This window comes from Salvelinus namaycush, chromosome 4, assembly GCF_016432855.1.
Source record: "Salvelinus namaycush isolate Seneca chromosome 4, SaNama_1.0, whole genome shotgun sequence".
Taxonomy (NCBI): Eukaryota; Metazoa; Chordata; class Actinopteri; order Salmoniformes; family Salmonidae; genus Salvelinus; species Salvelinus namaycush.
The window spans coordinates 23,905,876-23,932,896 of record NC_052310.1 but is presented as its reverse complement, the minus strand read 5'-3'; the positions used below and the strand labels follow the sequence as shown (position 1 = coordinate 23,932,896).

At 41.8% G+C, this 27,021-nt stretch overlaps 1 protein-coding gene across 3 annotated transcripts in view; it reads left to right on the top strand.

Moving 5' to 3' along the window:
* kansl1a (KAT8 regulatory NSL complex subunit 1a) overlaps window positions 1-27,021 on the top strand; it is a 60,280-nt gene that overhangs the window by 25,390 nt on the left and 7,869 nt on the right. For all 3 annotated transcript variants that reach the window (XM_038991539.1, XM_038991538.1, XM_038991540.1), the window contains 3 exons: window positions 20,838-20,979; window positions 21,563-21,720; window positions 22,097-22,232. In XM_038991539.1, coding sequence (XP_038847467.1) covers window positions 20,838-20,979; window positions 21,563-21,720; window positions 22,097-22,232 — 436 coding nt within the window. The remainder of the gene's footprint in view (window positions 1-20,837; window positions 20,980-21,562; window positions 21,721-22,096; window positions 22,233-27,021) is intronic.

Genomic DNA, 27,021 nt, shown 5'->3' with positions numbered 1-27,021 from the left:
AATAATAATATGCATATTGTACGAGCAAGAATTGAGTACGAGGCCATTTGAAATGGGCATCTTTTATCTGGCTACTCAATACTGCCCCTTGCAGCCATAAGAAGTTAACCATGTCTGATGGAATTACCAATAAACTCAATCTCTCTCTGCAGTAGGGATGGGCAATGTCAACCTTTGTCCTACTGTGATTATGTACTTGTAAAACAGTGATATTTGATGGTATCGCCCCCTACTGGCCAACCCCCCTCCCCCCACCCCCAAATAAAAATAACTGCTATAAGCACCGTTGGCATATATCGCCAAATCACATGCGATAACTGGACGAATCATAACAAAAGATGAATGTTGTTGAAAGCATGGTCAGAAGCTGTGGAGGCTAATATTTCCTAATACTAATTTCTGGTGGGGGTAGCTTCAGTACGGAACAGGTGTCTGTTTGGCACGCACATGGAGCAAAGTAAGGGAGAGACGTGCCAGTTGTGCTGGAGCGGACAGGATAGGGAGGGAGAGACGGGAGGGAGAGACACAGTAGCCAACGAAGCCAAGCCAATTTAATGTTATTTATCATCCCATCTCAAATCAGAGAAGTTAGCTAGGCTAAAGTAGTCCGCTAGCTACCTAGTCAATTGAGGCTACATGCTGTGCCCCCCCCGGCCCCCAACTCCATTCAGAATGAACAGCCTACCTGTTGGTTGCTTGTCTTTTTTTCATTTTGCTTACTATTAATTCCGTAACTTTAATCCCATTTTGTATTGCATATATCAATGTCGCTCTTGCTGCGGGTGATTCTTTGATCCATCTCTACGCAGACGACACCATTCTGTGTACGTCTGGACCTTCTTTAGACACTGTGTTAACTTCTCTAGGGTACGTGAGACGGTAGCGTCCCACTTCTTCAACAGCCAGTGAAACTGCAGGGCGCCAAATACAGAAATACTCATTATAAAAATTCAGAAAACAAAACATATTTTACATAGGTTTAAAGATTAACTTCTTGTGAATCCAACCACGGTGTCAGATTTAAAAAAAAAAAAAAAAAAAAATTTTTTTAAATAATAATAATAATTAAAAAAAAAAATGCTTTATGGTGAAAGCATACCTTACGATTATTTGAGAACATAGCCCAGCAGACAAATCATTACAAACAGTAACCAGCCAAGTAGAAGAGTTACACAAGTCAGAAATAGAGAGAAAATTAATCCCTTACCTTTGATGATCTTCATATGGTTGCACTCAGCAGACATTCATTTACTCAATTAAATGTTCCTTTTGTTCGATAAAGTCTCTTTATATCCAAAAACCTCCGTTTTGTTCGCGTTTTCTTAAGTAATCCACAGGCTCAAACGCAGTCAAAACAGGTGGACAAAAAATTCAAATTGTATCCATAAAGTTCATAGAAACATGTCAAACGATGTTTATATTCAATCCTCAGGTTGTTTTTAGCCTAAATAATCGAAAATATTTCAACCAATATTTCAACAATAACGTCGTCAATATAAAAGGTAAACAAGAAAGGAAGGTTCTTGGTCGCGCGCATGAAAAAGCTTTGTGACACTTTAGGGTCCAGTCATTCCGACTGCTCTGACTTCCTCTTTTTTCAGAATACAAGCCTGAAACAATTTCTAAAGACTGTTGACATCTAGTGGAAGGCATAGGAACTGCAATTTGAGTCCTAAGTCAATGGATACTGTAATGGCATTGAATAGAAAACTACAAAACCAACCAACAAAAAAAACTACTTCCTGAATGGATTTTTCTCAGGTTTTCGCCTGCCAAATCAGTTCTGTTATACTCACAGACACTATTTTAACAGTTTTGGAAACTTTAGAGTGTTTTCTATCCAAATCTACCAGTTATATGCATATCATATCTTCTGGGCCCGAGTAGCAGGCAGTTTAATTTGGGCATGCTTTTCATCCAAAATTCCGAATGCTGCCCCCTACCCTAGAGAAGTTAACAAACCTCCCAACGAGCTTTAATGCCATACAACACTACTTCCGTGGCCTCCAACTGCTCTTATATGCTAGTAAAACAAAATGCATGCTCTTCAACCGACGCTGCCCGACTAGCATCACTACTCTGGACGATTCTGACTATGCTACTGATCCTTGACTTCAGCGATGTCATTTACAAAATAGCCTCCAACACTCTACTTAGCAAATTAGATGTAGTCTATCACAGTGCCAGGCGTTTTGTCATCAAAGCCCCATATACTACCCACCACTGTGACCTGTAGGCTCTCGTTGGCTGGCCCTCACTACATATTCGTCGCCAAACCCACTGGCTCCAGGTCATCTATAAGTCTCTGCTAGGTAAGCTCCGCCTTATCTCACCTCACTGGTCATCATAGCAACACCCACCCTTAGCACGTGCTCCAGCAAGTATATTTCACTGATCATCCCCAAAGCCAACACTTCCTTTGGCCACCTTTCCTTGCAGTTCTCTACTGCCAATGACTGGAACGAATTGCAAAAATCACTGAAGCTGGAGACTTATATCTCCCTCACTAATTTTAAGCATCAGCTGTCAGAGCAGCTTACCGATCGCTGCAGCTGTACACAGCCCATCCAACCAACTACCTTCCTCATCTCCATTTTTGTTCTTCTGCTCTTTTGCACACCAGTATTTCTACTTACACATCCTCATCTACACATCTATCACTCGTGTTAATTTGCTAAATTGTAGTTACTTCGCCACTATGGCCTATGTATTGCCTTACCTCCTTACTTCATTTGCCCACACTGTATACAGTTTTGTGTTATTGACTGTACGTTTGTTTATCCCATGTGTAACTGTTGTTTTTGCCGCACTGCTTTGCTTTATCTTGGCCAGGTCGCAGTTGTAAATGAGAACTTGTTCTCAACTGGCCTACCTGGTTAAATAAAGGTGAAATAAATACATTTAAAAAAATTGCATTAGTGCGCTGTCACTTCACTTGGTACATATGGAGCTTCTTTGACTGTTGCTTTTATTATCATATTGAAATGGGCTATAGGAATAGGTGAATTACCTCAATGTCACTCATGTGCTGCCCTGCTGAGCACTGCCCAACTCTGTTCATTACTGTGCGGTGCCAGTCAAGTTCAAATACGCTCAACCATCGTCAGCCATCATGATTTTGCAGTATGGTCTATTGACGACGATTATCGAAATATCGCCCAAACCCTACTCTGCTCCAGAAGTTACGTTTTTTTTAGTTGGTTGCACCAGCTGATAACTTGATCACACCAAAATTGTCGCTGCGTCACACAATAGAAAAACAATAGTGTTTTAAGTCATTCACAGCGCTATACGAAATAAGTTGCTTCATCTATCCAATTTAAACCAATGATTGTAATGAATTTTGGGTTGACAATTCGGCTATTGCTGCTACGTGTACATATTACTCTCAAAATAGGGCTCTAAAATTTAAGATTTATTTTGTACAATGGAGATTAATTTGCTAACATGTTTTTTTTGTGTCGAAATAATACACTTATTCATTTGGGGCCAATTCACCATCTAAGGAGATGAAAAATCAAAACGCAAAATATAATCAGCTGCTAAATATAATATGCTGCTAGTTAGCCGTAGGGATGGGTACTGTTATTCGAATATCCAAACTGACGTTTGTATTCTATTACTTGGAAGCAAAGTCCTTCTAAGATGCGTGAGACCATCTCCCCTCAGACTGCTGCGCAGAAGAAATGAGACTGTGCAGAGAAGCACAAGATTGAACTTCACTCAACTTTCTACAGTTTTCCCTTAATGGATCTCGCCTTTGAGTTATCTCGCTGAAATGTTCTTACTTTTTCAAATGACTGCTCGACTTGTTGACTGCTCGAGGGGCTAGGTTAGGAATGCTGTGTTGCATGTGTAGCGCAACATTTTACGTGGCGTCATTACGTCATGTACCTACGTAATATAGGTATGCACGGTTGCTTTGACATTGAGTTTTAACATCGCGTGATGTCGGGCGACACCGATGTTGGCATTTTTAGCTAATATCAGCTGATTCCGATATGTTCACCAATATATCGTGCATCCCTACCCATAACATTTCAATGGAAATAGCTGTTGTATCATTCAGCCTACTAGTAGCAGCCAATGTGTGGTATTCAATGCCTACGTTCCACAAGACTGAGAAAAAAACATGCAGGGCTTGTCCTTCAGAAAAGTAGTAACCGAAACGCAAGAAACCACTTGACAAAATAAAATTCATTATTCCCATACCATTATTACAGAAAATCCGACAAATTATGCAATGCTCAGCCTATTGGCTACTTAGCTTATTCAAGACCATCTCAAAATACAACACGTCCCCTTTAAGACATAAAAAAAAAAGCTCTTTACCCGATGAGCTTTTCAAAGATGGCTAGGAATGCAAACATTTCGTGATCTTGTTGGAAGCAACCAGTCCTCCCCATTTGTTGACTAGAAATGAGCTATAACTGGGCTAATAACTCTAAATAGCAAAGAATATGATGCATGCGACTACATGCAGCTCTCAATTTGATCTCAAAACAAGCGCATCTACTCGCGACCGCTCATACTGTAGCCTAAACAGTCCAGTTCAAAGTGCATGTCACAGATCCATATATGGCCTACTGCAGCTCTGATTGGTTATTGCGCACCGGTCTGTGTAGAATATGGGCCTGAGTCGTGCCTGTCAATGCAAAATAATCCTACTCCAATGTGCTCTGCCTAAAATAACATTTCTTGCAGTTAGTTTTGCATACTAAGTATTTGATAGTTTGTTTTGGTATATTACATTGAAAGTGGCTAATATTACGTTGATTTGATAACAATTCCCACAGAGCGAAACATTGACAGTGTTAACTTCTTATTGCTGAGATCCTGTTAATGGGATAGACTTGACAACAGCCAGTGAAAGTGCAGGGCGCCAAATTCAAACAACAGAAATCTCATAATTGAAATTCCTCAAACATACAAGTATTTCACACCATTTTAAAGATAAACTTGTTGTAAATCCAGCCACAGTGTCCGATTTCAAAAAGGCTTTACGACGAAAGCACACCAAGCGATTATGTTAGTCAGTACCTAGTCACAGAAAAACAGCCATTTTTCCAGCCAGAGGGGAGTCACAAAAAGCAGAAATGGAGATAAAATGAATCACTATCCTTTGATGATCTTCATCACATGACACTCATAGGACTTCATGTTACACAATACATGTATGTTTTGTTCGATAAAGTTCATATTTATATCCAAAAATCTTAGTTTACATTGGCGCGTTATGTTCAGTAATGTTTTGCCTCTAAAACATCGGGTGATTTTTGCAGAGAGCCCCATCAATTTACAGAAATACTCATAATAAACATTGATAAGTATTATACATGGAACTTTAGATAAACTTCTCCTTAACTTCTCTACGCTACGGATCCCTTTAGCGGGATCATTTTCCTAAACAACCGCTGAATTGCAGGGCGCAAAATATTACTAAAAATATTTATAATCATGCAATCACAAGTGAAATATACCAAAACACAGCTTAGCTTGTTGTTAATCCACCTATCGTGTTAGATTTTGAAAATATGCTTTGCAGCGAAAGCAATCCAAGCTTTTGTGAGTGTATCAATCAATGCTAGAACAGCTAGCCCCAAATTAGCATGGTCACGAAAGTCAGAAAAGCAATAAAATTAATCACTTACCTTTGATAATCTTCGGATGTTTGCGCTCACGAGATTCCCAGTTACACAAATGTTATTTTTGTTTGATAATTATTACTTTTATAACAAAAAAACGCTATTTGGGTTGCGCGTTATGTTCAGAAAACCAAAGCCTCGTTCCGTTCGACGAAAATTCCAAAAAGTATCCGTAAAGTTCGTAGAAACATGTCAAATGTTTTTTCTAATCAACCCTCAGGTTGTTTTTAACAAACATAATCGATAATATTTCAACCAGACCGTAACCTATTCAATAAAAGAGAGAAAGAACATGGAGAGCTACCCCTCGCGCGCAGGAACTAATCAAAGGACACCTGACTACTTTTGAAAAATCTCGCTAATTTTTCAAAATATAAGCCTGAAACTATGTCCAAAGCCTGGTCACAGCCTGAGGAAGCCATTGGAAAAGGAATCTGGTTGATACCCCTTTAAATGGAAGAAAGACGGGCAAGGAAACACAGATTAAAAAATAAATACATAAATAATAATAATTTAAAAAAAAAAATCTAAAAAAAAATCACTTCCGGGTTAGATTTCCTCAGGTTTTCGCCTGCAGAATCAGATTTGTTATACTCACAGACAATATTTGGCAGTTTTGGAAACTTTGGAGTTTTCTATCCTAATCTGTAAAGCATATGCATATTCTACGATCTGGACCTGAGAAATAGTCCGTTTACCTTGGGAACGTTATTTTTTTTAAATATATATATTTAAAAAAAATCTGACCCCTAGCGTCAAGAGGTTAACTTCTTATGGCTGCAATCCCGTTATTGGGATGATATGACAACAGCCAGTGAAAGTGAAGGGCGCCAAATTCAAACAGAAATCTCATAATTAAAATTCCTCAAACATACATGTATCTTATACCATTTTAAAGGTAATCTTGTTAATCCAACCAAAGTGTCCGATTTTCAAATAGGCTTTACAGCGAAAGCACCAGAAACGATAGTTAGGTCACAGCAAAATCAGACAGTCATTTTTTCCAGCCAAAGACAGGAGTCACAATAAGCAGAAATAGAGAGAAAATTGATAACTAACCTTTGATGATCTTCATCAGATGACACTCATAGGACTTCATGTTACACAATACATATGTTTTTTTTGATAAAGTTCATATTTTTATCCAAAAACCTCAGTTTACATTGGCACCATGTTCAGAAATGCCTCCAAAATATCCGGAGAAATTGCAGAGAGCCACGTCAAATAACATAAATACTCATCATAAACTTTGATGAAAGATACATGTTTTACATACAATTAAAGATACACTTGTTCTTAATGCAACCGCTGTGTCAGATTTCAAAAGCTTTACGGCAAAAGCACAATATTCAATAATCTGAGAACAGCGTTCAGCCACAAAAGGAAGCCATACAGTTACCCGCCAAATTGTGCAGTCAACAAAACTCATAAAAAGCATTATAAATCTTCACTTTCCTTTGCTGATCTTCGTCGGAATGCACTCCCAGGACTCCCACTTCCACAAGAAATGTTTGTTTTGTTCGGTAATGTCCATTTATGTCCAAATAGCTATTTTTGTTAGCGTGTTTGGTAAACAAATCCAAAGTCAGGAAGCGCGTTCACTAAAAGCAGACAATGTCAAAAAGTTTCGTAAGTCAGTAGAAACATGTCAAACGATGTATTGAATCAATCTTTAGAATGTTTTTAACATAAATCTTCAGTAACGTTCCAACCGGAGAATTACATTGACTTCAGATGTGCAATGGAACAGAGCTCCTTCTCATGTGAACGCGCAAGGTCAGAGCATGGTCAGGTCATGATAGACCTGACTAATTCCTGTCTCCTTCGGCCCCACCTCACAGTAGAGGCATCAGACAAGGTTCTACAGACTGTTGACATCTAGTGGAAGCCGTAGGAAGTGCAAACACATCCATATCCCACTGTGTATTCAATAGTGTCTTGGTTGAAAATCAACCAACCTCAGAATTCCCACTTCCTGTTTGGATTTTTTATCAAGTTTTTGCCTGCCATATGAGTTCTGTTATACTCACAGACATCATTCAAACCGTTTTAGAAACGTCAGAGTGTTTTCTATCCAATACGAATAAGAATATGCATATATTAGCAACTGGGACTGAGGAGCAGGCAGTTTACTATAGGCACCTCTGTGCACCTTTCATCCAAGCTACTCAATACTGCCCCTGCAGCCATAAGAAGTTAAGAACAAATTCTTATTTACAATGACGGCCCAGACCACGCTGGGCCAATTGTGCGCCGCCCTATGGGACACCCAATCATAGCTGGATGTGAAACAGCCTGGTTCGAACCAGGGACTGTTGCACTGAGATGCAGTGCCTTAGACCGCTGCGTCCGTGTGTGTCTGTGTTAACTATTTAACTGTACTATAATGCTTTAAAAGGCCGTTAAAATTAGTGAGGCACCATTTCTAATCAATGCTAAATGGAATAAAAATTATGGAATAAAGTTGGCTAAATAAGGAGTAGGCTACAATGATCAACCAAACAGGTAGGCGGCTGTTTCGTATGAATGGAGTTGTTGTAGAATGACACCTCAATTACCCTCGCTACTTTACCTAGCTAGCAGGCTAACTTAGCTGACTAACATACTGTAGCTAGTTAGCTTTACAACAATTTGATGCAGTCAAGACAGGCACAACCAGATGGTATGATGGACGACCTATGGCAGCAACAAGAGTTGGTTTGGCTACTTTCGCTCTCCCTCCGTGCCACACAGACTGTCATACACACCGGCCCCTGAACCTCTCTCGCCCCTCCCCACCCTTCAAAGCAGAGCGCAGCCAAAGAAACTCTGTGGCGCAGCTCACCGGCTCTCTCGAGTCATGAGAGCAAATCTCCATTGAAGTTGGGGAGAAAATGTGTGTCTAAAGCTAATTTCCTGCATTTTTTCCAATGAATGGCAATGCATTTCTTAGATTCTTGGTTACACCGTTTTGTTTGATAAGTCTCCAGTATCAATCCCATGTGACTCATGGCCCTTCTAGTCGTCTCTACTCAGAACAACAAAAGCCCCCAGTCATCAAGCTAGGTAAGAGGTCATTGTTAAATATGTTTAAGTGATTGAGAAGACTGAACTAGATCGAAGGTAATTCAATAATCAAAATTGTTGCACCTTTAACCAATAGCCTAACAGCTCTTCAAAAAAAAAATCTTGTTCACAGACTTTTGATTGTCTTAAGACATCCTCTATCAAATTTCTGTCAGCCAGCCCGAGCCACCTGCACGCCCGACCCCCACCAGTCTAGTCAATTCCTCTCTCCCAAAACATTTTCCCCCCCACTTTTTTTTTATTCCCAAGGGAAAGGTTTAAAAACAGAAGTAAAAAAATAAATAAAAATACAAACAAACGCATACAGCTGCATAACACACAGAAACCGCACACCCTATTAATCTCATAGGCCTGTAGAGATATTTTACTTGCACACATTATAGCTGCGTCGTCCTGTGCCTAGGGATCCACCACCCTGAAGTGCCCCAAGTCAACACACCCCACTCGGCTTTAGGATCTTAGTGAAACATTCATAATTGGTTTGGGTGTGTACTGCCAAGGCCAGAGTGACAAACCACAGGACGGTAGACCCCCAAGGCTAGGACTGAGCAGCCCAGCAGCTAGGGATTTCCTCAATGGGTATCTCCCCTGACGTGGGAATATTTCAGTAGACTCCTTTTGTCTTACTGTATTCCATAAAAGGCATCCAGACCTCGTGAAAGTTTCCCAGTATAACCTTAATCTTGTATTAAATCAAATCTATTGATGCATAACCTGACATTTCTGCCATCCATTGTGGGAGGATAACCAACCTTCCAATTAATGGCAATGCATTTCTTGGATGCTTGGTTACACTGTTTTGTTTGAGTCTCCCAGTATCAACAAGCAAACAAAAAAAGGGAGAAGTGAGAATCTGTAGACATGCTCAGATATAAGAAAATACTCTGCCTGAATTCAAGACCATATATGTATCCTTTTGTGTTTTACCCCTCCAGCACTCAGAAATGTAATTCCTCTGCATGTTATTCAGTTACACTGGCATATAGTGTGTTCTATGGATGTTCTTAAACTGCAGTAATTTATGTCTGAGATTATATGAACTTGGCATGCAAACATATCAGTATCCATTCATCATCAATAGCTTCTACCAGGTCTTCCTCACGTTTTTGTTTTACATGCATTGTGTCATTGGGAAAAGCCTCTATCAACCCTTGTTACAGTTTGGAGGTTTGTCAGACTGCCGTGAAATAGTGTCAATCTTTGAAGCATCTGGCTTCTCCAGTGTTTGCTGCACAGAGAAAATAAAGTGTTGCATCTGCAAAAATTCACCTCAGCTCCATCACAGCCTGGTCTTCCCTGGCTGCCTGACCCTGCTGTGACCCGTCACCCTCTGATCCTCCAAAGATGAGGCATGACAAAGAATTACCTTGATGTATCTTTATACGTTATATTATCCAAGAATAGAATCAATCAATAATTGAAATTACCATTTAAGCTCAGATCCTAAACTAACTTTAAGCTTAAACTGCTGTCCTGTAGCTACTGTAGGTCTACCCATCAACTCAAGATGGAGCTTTGTATCATTCACTGATATTGTGAATTTACTGCAAAATTCACCTGCGTTCCGTAGACTGGTCTTCCCTGGAAGTCTGACCCTGCTGGGACACCTGTCACCATCTGATCCTGCTACGACATGATGATCATAGTGTTGTGTACTGATGCTGCACCATGACCGTGAAGCCTGTAGAGCTGTTTATACCGTGTCAGTGTGAAAAATAGGGAATTAGCTAGTGAAACTGACAAATCAATTACAGTACAGTGCTATACTGACATTAATAACTCACATTGCACAAAAAAAGGTATTGTCGATCTAAAATCGTTTGGCTGCTAGTTTCGTTGTTTGATTCAGGTCTAGTGTGAATGAGGCAAAAATTGTGCTTAGTTTTGGCCAGCTTTCTAACGGTACATCAACTGGTGAAAGCTAGCTAAATTAATTTACATCTGTTGAAACAGGACAAAAAGGCTACAAAACATTTACATTCAAACAACGGCTGTTAGATGGCAATATGAGGTGGCTATTATTAATATCTGACTGATAGCTACAGGCAAGAGCTGAACTGGCTGTGTTAGCTACTAGCTAGCTAATTCACCTCATTCGAGGGGTTGAAACATTAGCTAACATTACACTACTAGCTCAGCACTGGGAATGAACACTAGTTTAGTTTTTTCCCCTGTTAAGTTAACCTTTCTAGGACACACGTTCCGCTAGCGGAACCCCTGACAACATTCCGCTGAAAAGGCAGCGTGGGAAATTCAAAAATATTCTTTAGATATATGTAACTTTAACACATTAACAAGTCCAATACAGCAAATGAAAGATAAACATCTTGTTAATCTACCCATCGTGTCTGATTTAAGAAATGTTTTACAGCGAAAACACAACATATGATTATGTTAGATCACCGCCAAGTCCAAAAAACAGCCATTTTCCCAGCCAAAGATAGGAGTCACAAAAAGCAGAAATAGAGATAAAATGAATCACTAACCTTTGATGATCCTCATCAGATGACACTCATAGGACATCATGTTACACAATACATGTATGTTTTGTTCGATAATGTGCATATTTATATAAAAAAATCTCAGTTTACATTGGCGCCATGTTCAGAAATGCCTCCAAAATATCCGGAGAAATTGCAGAGAGCCACATCAAATAACAGAAATACTCATCATAAACATTGATGAAAGATGCATGTTTTACATAGAATTAAATATACACTTGTTCTTAATGCAACCGCTGTGTCAGATTTCAAAAAAACTTTACGGAAAAAGCACACCATACAATCTGAGACGGCGCTCAGATAGAAATAACATTTCCCCGCCATGTTGGAGTCAACAGAAATACGAAATTACATCATAAATATTCCCTTACCTTTGATGATCTTCATCAGAATGCACTCCCAGGAATCCTAGTTCCACAATAAATTGTTGTTTTGTTCAATAATGTCCATTATTTATGTCCAAGTAGCTACTTTCGTTAGCACGTTTAGTACACATATTCAAACGCTCACGCAGATCCAGGCGAACGTCGGACGAAAACTTCAAAAAGTTATATTACAGGTCAAATAAACTTGTCAAACTAAGTAGAGAATCAATCTTTAGGATGTTATCATAAATATTCAATAACGTTCCAACCCGGAGAATTCCTTTATGTCTATAGAAGTAATGGAACGCAAGTCGATATCATGTGGAATGCGCGTGACCAGGACCTGGCACTCTGCCAGACCACTGACTCAAACAGCTCCCATCCGGCTCAACATCACAGTAGAAGCTTCATTCAACGTTCTACAGACTGTTGACATTTAGTGGAAGGCGTAGGAATTGAATTGCAAACAGATCCATATCTTACTGGGATTTGAATAGGCGATGAGTTGAAAATCGACCAGCCTCATAATTCTCACTTCCTGTTTGGATTTTTTCTCAGGTTTTTGCCTGCCATATGAGTTCTGTTATACTCAGACATCATTCAAACAGTTTTAGAAACTTCAGAGTGTTTTATATCCAATAGTAATAATAATATGCATATATTAGCATCTGGGACAGAGTAAGAGGCAGTTCACTCTGGGCACGCTATTCATCCAAAGTGAAAATGCTGCCCCCTATCCTGAAAAAGTTAAACGGCGGTTACCTTGCCAGCTACATCAGTCAACTAAATGTAGCTAAATTGGTCGTATTCTGGGGCCCTTCTGTAATGCACGTGCCCAAATAATCATATATATGGCCTATTTTTGTCAATTTGAGATTAAAACTGATTTTGCTCTGTGTTCTAGCCTGTCAAGTTGGTCACATAGGTGACAACCAGTCAGTGATTGAGATAGCCCAACTGAAGGCCTTGAATGACCGTTGCAGCCCTAGTAGCACTGACATCTACATTTCAAGTCTGCATCCTTCCCCAGGAAGGTGTGCTTGTGATGCTGGACATTGCCTGGCCCTGAACATCAAGCCTTATGCTGTTGGCTAGCCTGCTGGTTTTTGGAAGCCTTTAGCACGACTATTGCAGGGTGTTTGGTGTTGTAAGACAAGGTTAGTATTATGCTGTGGTGCTGGTTACCGTGTATAACATGTGCTGTGTCCAGGAAAGCGCCACATTGGGGAATGTGCTGACAGACAAAAACAGGCTGGTAGAGAGTGCTGCTGGTGGGGTGTGAAGTGGGGGAGGATGGCGTGTGAAGCTGGATGGGAGATGGCAAGTTAGAGCTCCTTGTTTATTGGGAGGGAGGATTTTCCCTGCTCAGTTATCAGTCCCTCCTCCTTTAGACCTTCACTCTGATAACTGAGGTCACTGATCCTCAAGCCAGCAGCTTTCTATGCAGGGTGGTGATATTTGGTTGAAAGAGACTATCTGGGTCGTGTTCAATAGGGCATACAGCAGAAACGTTATAAAATGCTTTGCAACTGAAATGTAGTCCCTCTGTTAATTTTAGTTGCCCCGTTTTAGTCTGTTTTCTTCCGTTTGCTGCCTAATGGACATGCCATGCCCCAGGGCTGCGTTCAGCAGGCCATAACATTGTTGATTGTTGTAATATATTATAGGACACATGCCTCTGACATGTTAGAAAAATGTATCACATCAGCTCTAGTCATCACATGTTAATCTGCAACCTTCCACAATGCTTGCCTACTAAATGTGACCCAGGCCTGGCCACCAGTCTTTTAATAAATTAGGCTTATTTAATTAATTGTCCCTGTAGTTTTCTGCATCCTGCTTCCCCTTATCTGTGACCTTTCTACCACATGGCTTGCTTTGTTTGCCAGCTAGATTGGCCTACTACAGCTTTGTGGGAGTGACTAATACAGAATACAGTGGGTGAATCTCCATTGTATTATCTTGATTTCTTGTGCCCCTCCTTGCCTCCCTACTCAAAATGGATTGGAGGAGAAAATCAGAGGGGAGGAACCTCGGAGGAATCATGCAAATACATTGAGATTCACACACAAAAAAATCTTATTTGACAGGGAAGAAATGGATCACCACCTGAGCTGACGTATCCTACAACACGTGTATAGACCAGCCTGGTCCCCCACGGCAGATCAATTCAACACTTGCCTATCTGCGAGGCACGCCACAGTCCCTGACTGATTGGTGCAATCGAATGTGCAATATGGTGCTTCATGCTGCTGCTGTTAGGGTGCCAATTTGGGACGCAGCCCCAGAGATGTAAATGAGATACCGGTTCATTGATTAGATAAGAGCTTGTTCAGGAGGGCGTGGTGTTACGAAAATAATATGCGTCTAGATCTCTCTTTCGCCTGGGATGGGGAATCTCCTTGGCTTCTATGCCTTACATTTCTATCTGCAATACCCCTAGAGAACTTGCATTGCATTTAATAAGCCACCATGGATCCTGAAGAGAGATTAGTGAAAATTAAATTCCTGTTTTCCTCACTGCTTTTCAATTAGGACAGTTGGAGTTGGAATTTAAGTTTACTTCCTGTATTGACTGAATTGAATTGATCACATTCCTGATCTATAATCCTATACCACAGTAGGTCACTTTGTCCTTTATCCAAAAGACATTTCCCCCTTTGGTGATACTCAGTGATGTGGTGGTAAATCTAGATACATAAACTGAAAGGAGTTTGTTGTGAATACAGTAACGCTCCCTATACTTGCAATGCATTTTTATGCAAAAGGTGGGTAACCCGTGTAAACTGCGTTCTCCCTCCACTACACCACTAGCCCCCAAAAATCCATGCCTTGTGGCCAAAGTGGCCGTTGTGCACTTGGGCTGAATATAATAATTATAATTCACTTCTGCCGGTCAAATTCGCACTACTCAAATCAAATTTATTTATATAGCCCTTTTACATCAGCTGATATCTCAAAGTGCTGTACAGAAACCCAGCCTAAAACCCCAAACAGCAAGCAATGCAGGTGTAGAAGCACGGTGGCTAGGAAAAACTCCCTAGAAAGGCCAAAACCTAGGAAGAAACCTAGAGAAGAACCAGGCTATGAGGGGTGGCCAGTCCTCTTCTGGCTGTGCCGGGTGGAGATTATAACAGAACATGGCTAAGATGTTCAAATGTTCATAAATGACCAGCATGGTCAAATAATAATAATCACAGTAGTTGTCGAGGGTGCAACAAGTCAGCACCTCAGGAGTAAATGTCAGTTGGCTTTTCATAGCCGATCATTAACCTCTCTGGTACAAGGGGGACAGTAGTGTCCCACCTCGACAACAGCCAGTGAAATTGCAGGGCGCCAAATTCAAAACAGAAATCCCATAATTAAAATTCCTCAAGCATACAAGTATTATCCACCATTTTAAAGATAAACTTGTTGTAAATCCAACCACAGTGTCCGATTTCAAAAAGGCTTTACTGCGAAAGCACACCATGCGATTGTTAGGTCAGCACCTAGTCACAGAACCATACAGCAATTTTTCCAGCCAAAGAGAGGAATCACAAAAGGCAGAAATAGAGAGAAAATTAATCACTAACCTTTGATCTTCATCGGATGGCACTCATAGGACTTCATGTTACACAATACATGTATGTTTTGTTCGATAAAGTTCATATTTATATCCAAAAATCTGTTTACATTGGCGCGTTATGGCCAGAAATGCATTGTCTCAAACAAACATCCGGTGAAAATGCAGAGAGCCACATCAAATTACAAAAATACTCATCATAAACATTGATAAACGATACAGTGTTATTCATGGAAATAAAGATAAACTTCTCCTTAATGCAACCGCTATGTTAGATTTTAAAAACACTTAACGGCGAAAGCACACTTTGCGATTATGTTAGGTCTGCATCTATCAGAAACCCATACAGCCATTTTCCAGCCAAGGAGAGTGTCAGAAATAGCATTAAAATGAATCACTTACCTTTGATGATCTTCATCTGGTGGCACTCCCAGGTCTCCATGTCAGACAATAAATGTTTGTTTTGTTCGATAATGTCCCTCTTTATGACCAAATACCTCCTTTTTTGTTTGTGCGTTTTGTCCAGTAATCCAGTAATAAAAGGCGCGTGCACTAATTCCAGACAGTTTAAGTACAATAAAAGTTAGTAGAAACATGCCAAACGATGTTTAAAATCAATCCTCTGGTTGTTTTTGTCATAAATAATCAATAATATTTCAACCGGACAAAAGCTTTGTCAATAGGAAAGGAGAAACAAGAAAGGCGCGTTCCCGATCAGGCGCATGGCTGATGAATGGAAATTTCCACTGGCCACTGATTGAAAGTGCTGTATCTCCCTAATTTTTCAGAGTAAAAGCCTGAAACAATGCCTAAAGACTGGCCACATGTAGAGGAAGACACGGAGCTCGTGAACTGGGTCCTAAGTCTTTGTATGGTGGATAGGCTTGCAATGGAAAAACAGCCTTTCAAAATAATAGTAGACATTATTTTAACTGTTTTGGAAACTTTAGAGTGTTTTCTATCCAACTCTACTAATTATATGTATATCCTATCTTCTGGGCCTTAGTAGCAGGCAGTTTAATGTGGGCACGCTTTTCATCCAAAATTCCGAATGCTGCCCCCTACCCTAGTGAAGTTAAGAGTATCTCTACCGCTCCTGCTGTCTCTAGAGAGTTGAAAACAGCTGGTCTGGGGGGACAGGTAGCACGTCCGGTGAACAGGTCAGGGTTCCATAGCCGCAGGCAGAACAGTTGAAACTAGAGCAGCAGCACGGCCAGGTGGACTGGGGCCAGCAAGGAGTCATCATGCCAGGTAGTCCTGAGGCATGGTCCTAGGGGGGGGGGGGGGGGGGGGGGGGGGGGGGGGGGGGTGCAGGAAGATCACGTCAGTGACTCAACCCACTCAAGTGACGCACCCCTCCTAGGGACGGCATGGGAGAGCACCAGTAAGCCAGTGACTCAGCCCCAGTGGAGCGGAACCGGCCAGGCAGAGACGGCAAGGGCAGTTCGTTGCTCCAGAGCCTTTCCGTTCACCTTCACACTCCTGGGCCAGACTACACTTTCCTTTCTCTTTCCTTTCTCTGCGCTCCGGAGCATCTCTCACGGGCACACATCCCAATTCTTATTTGCTATTACCTGTGATTGTGAGCCGAGGGCTCTGAGAAGGACCCAGTTTAGGTGAAGACCGAGACATCAGGGATGCAACGGCTTAGTCCTTCTTATTGGATTTAGGAAAGAACGTACCAGCGGCCATTGCTCTTCCCCATTGCATCGGCTGCTGCTAAAATGTCACTGCCACTCCCCAAAAATATAGAACATGAAGAAATATTTTTGCAGAGGAGCACTTTGAGGTTGTAAGAACTGTCCACGTTTACTTTTCCTCTCACAAAAGGATGAGTAACAAGCAGCAAAATCACTGTCAAATTTTATTTGTCACTTGCGTCGAACACAGCAGGTGTAGTAGACCTTACATTGAAATGCTTATTTACAAGCCCTTAACCAACAATGCAGTTTTAAGAAAATTCAACAAAAAAGTAAGATGAACAACTATTTAAAGAGCGGCAGTAAATAACAATAGCAGGGCTATATACAGGGGGTACCGATGCAGAGTCAATATGCGGGGGCACCGGAATCGCGGTAATATGTACATGTAGGTAGCGTTATTAAAGTGACTATGCATAGATAAGAGTAGCAGCAGCGTTCCGGGGGGGGGGGGCAATGCAAATAGTCTGGGTGGCCATTTGATTAGCTGTTCAGGAGTCTTATGGCTTGGTGGTAGAAGCTATTTAGGAGCCTCTTGGACCTAGACTTGGCGCTCCGGTACCGCTTGCCGTGCGGTGGCAGAGAGAACAGTCTATGACTAAGGTGGCTGGAGTCTTTGACAATTTTTATGGCCTTCCTCTGACACCGTCTGGCATAGAGGTCCTGGATGGCAGGAAGCTTGGCACCGGTGATGTACTGGGCCGTTCGCACTACCCGCTGTAGTGCCATGCGGTCGGAGGCCGAGCAGTTCCCATACCAGGCAGTGATGCAACCCGTCAGGATCCTCTCGAGGGTGCAGCTGTAGAACCTTTTGAGGATCTGAGGACCCATGCCAAATCTTTTGTCTCCTGAGGGGAAATGGGTTTTGTCGTGCCCTCTTCACGACTGTCTTGGTGTGCTTGAACCATGTTAGTTTGTTGATGTGGAACTTGAAGCTCGGTAGCAGCAACATTATGTCCAAAACAAGTTAGGAACAACGCGAAAAAACAAACAAAATAGCATGGTTGGTTAAGAGCCGTTAAGAATGCAGCCCTCCCCTCCGGCGCCACCGTAAAAAATTTACTACTCCAATAGTAATAATAGTTTACCAGCTTGTTATATGTGAGAAAAAATATTCAGAAATTACATTGCCACGAGCAGCGGAAAGATATTGCGATAGGTGAAATGTTTCAGTCACCCAGTTTGTCACATGAGCTCGGGGTTTGCTTCACACTTTTTTATGTGGTAGCCACGGGACCAAAACAGTGGCGAAATTGAGTCTTGTGCTTCAACGCCCTAAGTAGTTGTGGAAATTGACCCAATATGTACTTTCAGCATCTTCATCATATCGCAGTCTACCTTTTAAAGTCCAGGTAGAAGATAGTGGATGTACAGTGCATTCGGAAAGTATGCAGACCCCTTGATTTCTTTTCTTGTGATTTTGTTACTTTAGCCTTATTCTAAAATGTATTTTATCAATCTACACCCATACCCCATTACTACAAAGCAAAAACAGTGTTTTAGAAATTCTTGCAAATGAATTACAAGTTAAAAACATCTTATTTACATAAGTATTCAGACTTTTTGCCATGCGACTCGAAATTGAGCTCAGGTGCATCATGTTTCCATTGATCATCATTGAGATTTTTCTACAACTTGATAGGAGTCCAGCTGGGGTAAATTCAATTGATTGTAGATGATTTGGAAAGGCACACACCTGTCTATATAAGGTCGAAGGAATTGTCCGTAGAGCTCCGAGACAGAATTGTGTCGAGGCACAGATCTGGGGAAGGGTACCAAAACATTTCTGCAGCATTGAAGGTCCCCAAGAACACAGTGGCCTCCATCATTCTTAAATGGAAGATGTTTGGAACCACCAAGACTCTTACTAGAGCTGGCCACCCTGCCAAACTGAGCAATTGGGGAAGAAGGGCCTCGGTCAGGGAGGTGACCAAGAACCTAATGGTCACACTGACAGAGCTCCGGAGTTCCTCTGTGGAGATGGGAGAACCTTCCAGAAGGACAGCTACCTCTCCAGCACTCCAGCAAACAAGTTTCTCTGGTCTGATGAAACCAAGTTTGAATGCGAAGCGGCACGTCTGGAGGAAACCTGGCACCATCTGTACGGTAAAGCGTGGCGGCAGCAGCATGCTGTGGGGATGTTTTTCAGCGGCAGGGACTGGGAGATTAGTCAGGATCGAGGGAAATATGAACGTAGCAAAGTACAGAGAGATCCTTGATGAAAACCTGCTCCAGAGCGCTCAGGACCTCCGACTGGGGCGACAGTTCATCTTCCAACAGGACAACGACCCTAAGCACACAGCCAAGAACACAAAGTAGTAGCTTTGGGACAAGTCTCAATGTCCTTGAGTAGCCTAGCCAGTGCCCGGACTTGAACCCGATCGAACATCTCTGGAGAGACCTGAAAATAGCTGTGCACTAACACTCCCCATCCAATGTGACAGAGCTTGAGAGGATCTATAGAGAAGAATGGGTGAAACTCCCCAAATACAGGTGTGCGAAGCTTGTAGCATCATACCCAAGAAAACTCTAGGCTGTAATCGCTGCCAAAGCTGCTTCAACAAAGTACTGAGTAAATAGTTTGAATACTGACGTAAATGTGATATTTCTGTTTTTTTTATGATCAACTGTCTTTGTTTTGTCATTATGGGTTATTGTGTGTAGATTGGGGGGGGGGGGGGGGGGGGTAAAAACAATTTAATTCATTTTAGAATAAGGCCATAACAATGTGGGGAAAGTGAAGGGGTCTGAATGCTTTCTGAATGCTCTGTATACATGGTTTCTAACCTGATTTTTTAAAGTGTACAATTTATGCTCCCTGCATATAAAAGCCACAAAGACATTTACATTTCAGTCATTTAGCAGACGCTCTTATCTAGAGCGTCTTATGGTGGTGGCAGGTTACCTAGTAGTGGTTAGAGCGTTGAGCCAGTAACCAAAAGGTTGCTGGATCGAAATCCTCTAGCTGACGAGGTAAAAATCTGCCCCTGAACAAGGCAGTTAAACCACTGTTCCCCGGTAGGCCGTCATTGTAAATAAGAATTTGTTCTTAACTGACATGCCTAGTTTAAAATATATATATTTTAAAACAGGCGCAATTAGGATTAAGTGCCTTGCTCAAGGGCACATTGACAGATTTTTCACCTCGGGGAATCGAACCAGTGTCCTTGCGGTTATTGACCCAACACTCTTAACCACTAGGCTACCTGCCGAAGATTGATGAAATGGCCCGAACACATGATTGTATTTTTGACTCACACGGTGTGCCAACTGTAGTTTAAACATGGTGTAAGCTGGTACGCAACATGTTGTACTTTACGTTTTAGTATGTAGAAAAATCCTCAGCCGTTTTCCAATCACAACATATTGACACAATTAGTCTTTATAGAATTAAAAATCTAATTTAATAAATTACACGTGGAAAGACTTATTTGAGTAAACATCAAACCAGCAGCAGATGAAACAGTGAATTCTCTCTCTGGTTTTAGCTTGTGGCCACAACTGGCTAGCTGTAGGATATTTACCGGCCCATACCAGTGACAGACTTTTATGTTATTGATATATGGTAGGACACAAATAAATTGTATCTCACTTATTTTGTTAGCGAGAAGGAAACGACCACAAATTAATTCAGAAACGAGATAAGAGGATAGCTAGCTATACAAACGAACTTTTGCTGATGCCTCTTCAACAAGAAGCAACTGTGACAACACGTCCCTCAGTATTGATACTTTGCCACAGAAGTAGAATCTTTGCTATTTGACGTAAATGGTCATTAATATTGTGTGATTTGTGAATTCCCCAATGTTGAAAAATTCGATATTTGCATAATGTTTGGGCAATAGTGTGTGGCTTTTGCATTCATTTGTGTAGGCATTCAAGAAGAAATGATTCCAATTACACAGCAATTAAATTATTTTATCAATGTAAAACAGACAAGTGGGTTCGATGAACACTTGTTCACCCCTGTGTGTCTGTGTGACTTTCCGGTTTAGATGGAAGCGGGCGGAGAGTCGCTACACCATCGAGCGGGCCTCCATCATCAGCCACTGGAACTGGCTCCAGGCCCACATCTCAGACCTGGAGTACCGTATCCGCCAGCAGACAGACGTCTACCGACAGATCCGTGCCAACAAGGTACAGCACCGCCTCAACATTGGGCTAATTGTGCACGGTTTAATAATATAAGAGTAATATGGACATTTCATCCAAAGCAACTTGCAGAAGTGACAACCTTGTCACTGACATATTCAAGTATACATGCAGTAGTCAAACCCACATCCCTGGTGTTGCTTCGACCATGCTCTAACCCATTAGCCATTTGAATGTTTCCATCCAGACCTGCAGCACGTACATGTGAAAGTGGCCTGTAAAGAGATTAGCATGAGCAATACCACAGATGCCATGGAGCACTAAATATAGTAGTGCCACTATTCACTATTGTGGTAGTACTAGTACACGCATTACCTATATAAACGTCCTGTATACGTTAGTCTGTCTTTTAAGATGCGGTCTTAATTGTCTGGGACAATCAAGTGCAGCTCTTATCACACAAAATATATCCCATTGCAAGTCACATGATACAAATGTAGCAGGTAAATTACACCATCACACATGCACCTTGTGTAGGATGTGGGTTTGTCTCTCGCTTTAGTTGGTAGCCTATACAGTATTATTTCATGTCTGTGGCTGATGTATGTTATTTAACTCCACCCCTCAGGGCTCAGTGGAGTTGGGAGGCGTGGCGCCCAGTGCGTTGGTGGTGGGCGGGGCAGGAGTTAAGACCGAGCCTACTCCCCAGGACTGTCAGGTCACCATCACAGAGTCTGGACCCTGGAGAGGCCAGAATGGCAGGCCGGTCAATGGGGTCCTCAACAGGTATACACACACACACACAGAATGCTTAACCTAACTAAAGCATAGATTCTTCAAGTGTATCTATTTGGAGGAAGAACCTATGAAAACAAGGCACTAACTTGCTCTTTTCTCGTGTGTAGTAACAATGATGGATTGGAAACGTAATTCATTCACATTGCTGTCTAGTGTCTGTTTCAGCCTGCCTTTGTAAATTAGTATTGAGGTGGAGGCCTAGAAGGAATGTAATTTGCTTCAACAAATTGTTGTCTCCAAGTACCAATGACTACCCTATTCAAAGAGCACCTTGCATACCAGTCTCGAGCTATACAATTTTTACCCATTTGAGCGCTCTATCCATTGCTTCTTCACTTCACCGGGTCTTGTCTCTCCTTTCCAGGGTGTCAGAGAGTAACACCAAACACCAACCCAGCCCCAATGATAGCACCTGTGTGGCCGCCCGCACGCGCCCCTTACTTAACTGCAGACGACGGAGACTTGTACAGCCTAACACAGTACCTAACCTCAATGGCAAGGTATGTTTCTGCGTGTGCACTTGCAGATGCATGTAGACCCATAGTATGCGTTCCTCCTGCCCAGCACTAAAACAATAACTTTTTCCAGTGTTGAGTGTTTTGTTATTTATCCTCTTGTGCTCGTGGATTACATAGGACTGTATTGTGTTATCGATTCTATTGTGTGTTTGAGTGGGCTATAAACCTAGGGTAATAACTTCTGAAGGACTAATGGTTATATTAAAACCAATTTGTTCCCATATTTTTCCCAGATATGCCGCTATGCAAATGATATGTCATTAGTATCCTTACCCGTAGTCCATATTGTTAAAAAAAAAAATGTGACCAAGGGAACAAGCAGTGATCTACCTACAGTGCATTCGGAAAGTATTCAGACCCCTTGATTTCCCCCCCCCCCCCCACATTTTGTAACCGCCTTAATCTAAAACGGATTAAATAGTTTTCCCCCCTCATAAATCTACACACAATACCCCGTAATGACAAAGCAAAAACAATTTTATAGAAATGTGTGCAAATGTACTGCAAATAAAATCAATCACATTTACATAAGCATTCAGACCCTTTACTCAGTACTTTGTTGAAGCACATTTGGCAGCGATTACAGTGTCGAGCCTTCTTGGGTATGACGCTACAAGCATGGCACTTGTATTTGGGAGTTTGTCCCATTCTTCTCTGTCAATCCTCTGAAGCTATCGGGTTGGATTGGGAGCGTCGCTGCACAGCTATTTTCTGGTCTCTCCAGAGATGTTCGATCGGGTTCAACTCCGGGCTCTGACTGGGCCACGCAAGGATATTCAGAGACTTGTCCCAAAGCCATTCCTGCGTTGTCTTGCTTTGGGCCATTGTCTTGTTGGAAGGTGAACCTTCGCCCTAGTCTGAGAACCTGCTCCAGAGTGTTCAGGACTTCATCAAGGATCTCTCTGTACTTTTCTCCATTCATCTTTCCCTCGTTCCTGACTAGTGTCCCAGTCCCTGCCGCTGAAAATCATCCCCACAGCATGATGCTGCCACCACCATGCTTCACCGTGGGGATGGTATTGGCCAGGTGATGAGCAGTGCCTGGTTTTCTCCAGATGTGACACTTGGCATTCAGGCCAAATAGTTCAATCTTGGTTTCATCAGACCAGATAATCTTGTTTCTCAAGGTCTTGAGAGTCCTTTAGGTGCCTTTTGGCATATTCCAAGCGGGCTGTCATGTGCCTTTTACGGAGTGGCTTCCATCTGGCCACTACCATAAAAGCCTGATTGGTGGAGTGCTGCAGAGATGGTTGTCCTTCTGGAAGGTTTTCCCATCTCCACAGAGGAATTCTGGAGCTTTGTAAGTGACTATTGGATTCTTGGTCACCTCCCTGACCAAGGCCCTTCTCCCCCGATTGCTCAGTTTGGCCTTTCGGCCAGCTTCAGGAAGAGTTTTGGTGGTTCCAAACTTCCATTTAAGAATGATGGAGGCCACTGTGTTCTTGGGGACCTTCAATGCTGCAGAAATGTTTTGGTACCCTTCCCCAGATCTGTGCCTCGACAAGATCCTGTCTCAAAGCTATATGGACAATTTCTTCGACCTCATGACTTGGTTTTTGCTCTGAAATGCATTAAGGGGTATTGTGTGTAGATTGAGGGTGTAAATAGAATCAATTTTAGAATAACGCTGGGACCTAACAAAATATTGGGGTCTGAATACTTTCCGAATGGAGGTGTTTGCCTTTCCGTAACACGTCCAATCAATTGAATTTACCACAGGTGTACTCTGATGAAGTTGTAGAAGCATCTCAATGGAAACAGGATGCACCTGAGCTTAATTTCAAGTCTCATAGCAAAGGGTCTGAATACTTATGTACATTTCTGATTTAAATTCTTTATAAATATGCAAAAATGTCTAAGTCTGTTTTCGCTTCGTCATTATGGGGTATTTTGTGTAGATTGAGGGACATGTTTTATTTAATCCACTTTAGAATAAGCCTGTAACGTAACAAAATGTGGGAAAAGTGAAGGGGTCTGAATACTTTCCGAATGCACTGTACCTATAGTGCCTTCAGAAAGTATTCATACCCCTTGACTTATTCCACATTTTGTTACAGCCTGAATTCAAAATGTATTTAAAAATCTCCCCCTTCTACCCACAATACCCCATAATGACAAAGTGAAAGTGTGTTTAGAAATGTTTGCAAATGTATTGAAAATTAAATGCATGAATATCTCATTTACATAAGTATTCACACCCGAGTCAATAATTTGTGGAAGCACCAACAGTCTCTACTGCACTTTACCGATCTGGGCTTTATGGGAGAGTGGCCAGACGGAGGCCACTCCTGAGAAAGAGGCACGTGATAGCATGCTTAGAGTTTCCAAGAAGGCACTTGAAAGACTCCGAGCACAAGGCAGTGGAGTGTTTGTTGGGTTTAGCACTAGAAAGTACTTTCATTGTACGTGCACTTTTCCCCCCTCTTTTTTCTCTTCCCAATTTCATGGTATCCGATTAGTAGTTAGTCTTGTCTCGTCGCTGCAAATCCCGTACGGACTCGGGAGAGGCGAAGGTCGAGAGCCATGCGTCCTCCGAAACACAACCTTACCAAGCCGTACTGCTTCTTGACGATGCCCGCTTAACCCGGAAGCCAGCCACACCCATGTGATCTGAGGAAACACCGTACACCTGGTGACCGTGTCAGCGTGCATGCGCCCGGGCCGCCACAGGAGTCACTAGTGCGATGGGACAAGGACATCCCTGCCGGCCAAACCCTCCCCTAACCTGGATGACGCTGGGCCAATTGTGCGTCGCCCCATGGGTTGCTGCCGGCTGTGACAGAGCCTGGACTCGAACCTGGATCTCTAGTGGCACAGCTAACAACTGCGATGCAGTCCTTAGACCACTGCGCCACTCGGGAGGCCATGTACTTGTGCACATTACATTTAACACTTGAAATTGTGTTTTCCAGGCCTGGAAAAAGTTTGGGAAAAGTCATGGAAAGAAACTTCATAATTTCTGTTAATGTAATTTGAGGCAAAGTTATTTTTTATATTTGATCAATCAAATAAAAATCAGCATTTCAGCCAGGCTCAGAATTAAACTTGCGCGCATCACCTGCATGTGTGCGAGACGAGTGGGCCGTAGCTCTTGGAAAGAGAGACAGTCAGACATTGCAACAGCGGGTAGGCCTAGCCTATAAAATATAATAGAGAAAAGACTTAAGTACCCAATTCAAATCACATCTTGTACCCTGTATTCATGTTTTTATGTCTTGTCCCGAAAGACTTTCCACCGACTCTTGCATACGAGTTTGATGTACTTACTTGACCGATTTAAAAAATATATATATTTAAACAATTATTTTTGACGGTAACGAACGATTCACTTAGCCATTGTATTATTTGGTATTCGGTTCAATCACAGTGAATTGAATCAAAAAATATGTGAATCGCGAACAGTAATTTTAAGAAAACATATTTGTAGCCTTTTAGATTGTGGCTTCAAAATTCAAAAGGAACTTGCACAACCCGCGCACTGATCTTGATAGTATCACTGACCTTGAATAAGCTTTACGTATCGTAATAGTGAATTTGTGATTGGGGGTCAATGTCATTAAGTAATGCCATAGTCTGACAGCTCTGTTCCCATTCCTCCTCAAATAGATTTTCGTTTTCATTATTAACACAACGTTCTTCAAAAAGGCCCACATAAAGGTTAGCATAGCTCAGAGTGAATGTGGAGCCCATCGATGTTCCATTCGTTTGGATGTAGTATTCATAATCAACCTGAAGTTAGTTACACGTTAAAACATATTCAGCCAGCTCTAGAATAAAGTTTGTTGGTGGGTATTCGTTAGTATCTGTCTCTCAAATAGTGAGCTAGGGCTGCCAGCCCTCCCATATAGGGAATGCTGGTATATAGACTCTCGACATCTAATGTGACCAAAATAGTCTTCTGTTAAACCCGTTATTGTTGAGACCTTGTTTATGATGTCTATAGAGTCTTTCACATATGATGGCAATGCTTGCACATGAGTTTTAATAAGTCTACGAAGTTTGACAATGCCTCTATCATTGAGCCTATTCCTGCAACCACTGGTCTGCCTGGATAATTGCCTTGTGTTTTTATGTTTGTGTTATTTCGGCAAAATGTACAGGCATGGACGTATGGTACATTTGCAGCAAAGATATTCAGGTTTTGAGAAGGTTATTTAATAGGGCTTGCTCCAGATTAGACCATATATCCCATTGAAACACCTGTGTGGGATCAACACTGTTTTCTGTAGAAACATTCATTACTGAGTTGTCTCTGAATGTCTTCTTTGTATTTTTCATAGTCTAAAACGACCGCAGCACCCCCCTTGTCTGCAGGTTTAATAACCAAAGATGAATCGTTCGTTAAGTGCCTGTTCTGTTCTAGTGAGGTTCTTCTGAATGTGGTTTGTTTTTCTCGTATATAGTGACATGGCTTCTTGTTCGACTAACCTACAATAGGTATTAATTGAGGAGTTGTTAACCATAGGACAGAATTTGCTTTTGGGCTTAAATGGGTACCAGATGGGTTTCTAGGACCAAAAGTGTTTTGAAAACATGTGCTTAAGTTTAATCTTGCAAAATAATTTAAACAGATCTACTTTCGTATCGAATGATTTGTCTGTAAATGCAGGTACAAAAGAGAGGCCCTTAGATAAGACTGAGACTTGCGCGCCAGTAAGGTCATTTCTGGAGAGGTTAATTACCGCGTGCTACTGGAGCTCTGTGTCCACGGCCTGTGTTCCTGGTCCCCTCTTTGACCGCTTGTGTCTCCTACGTCATTTCTTTTCTTTCG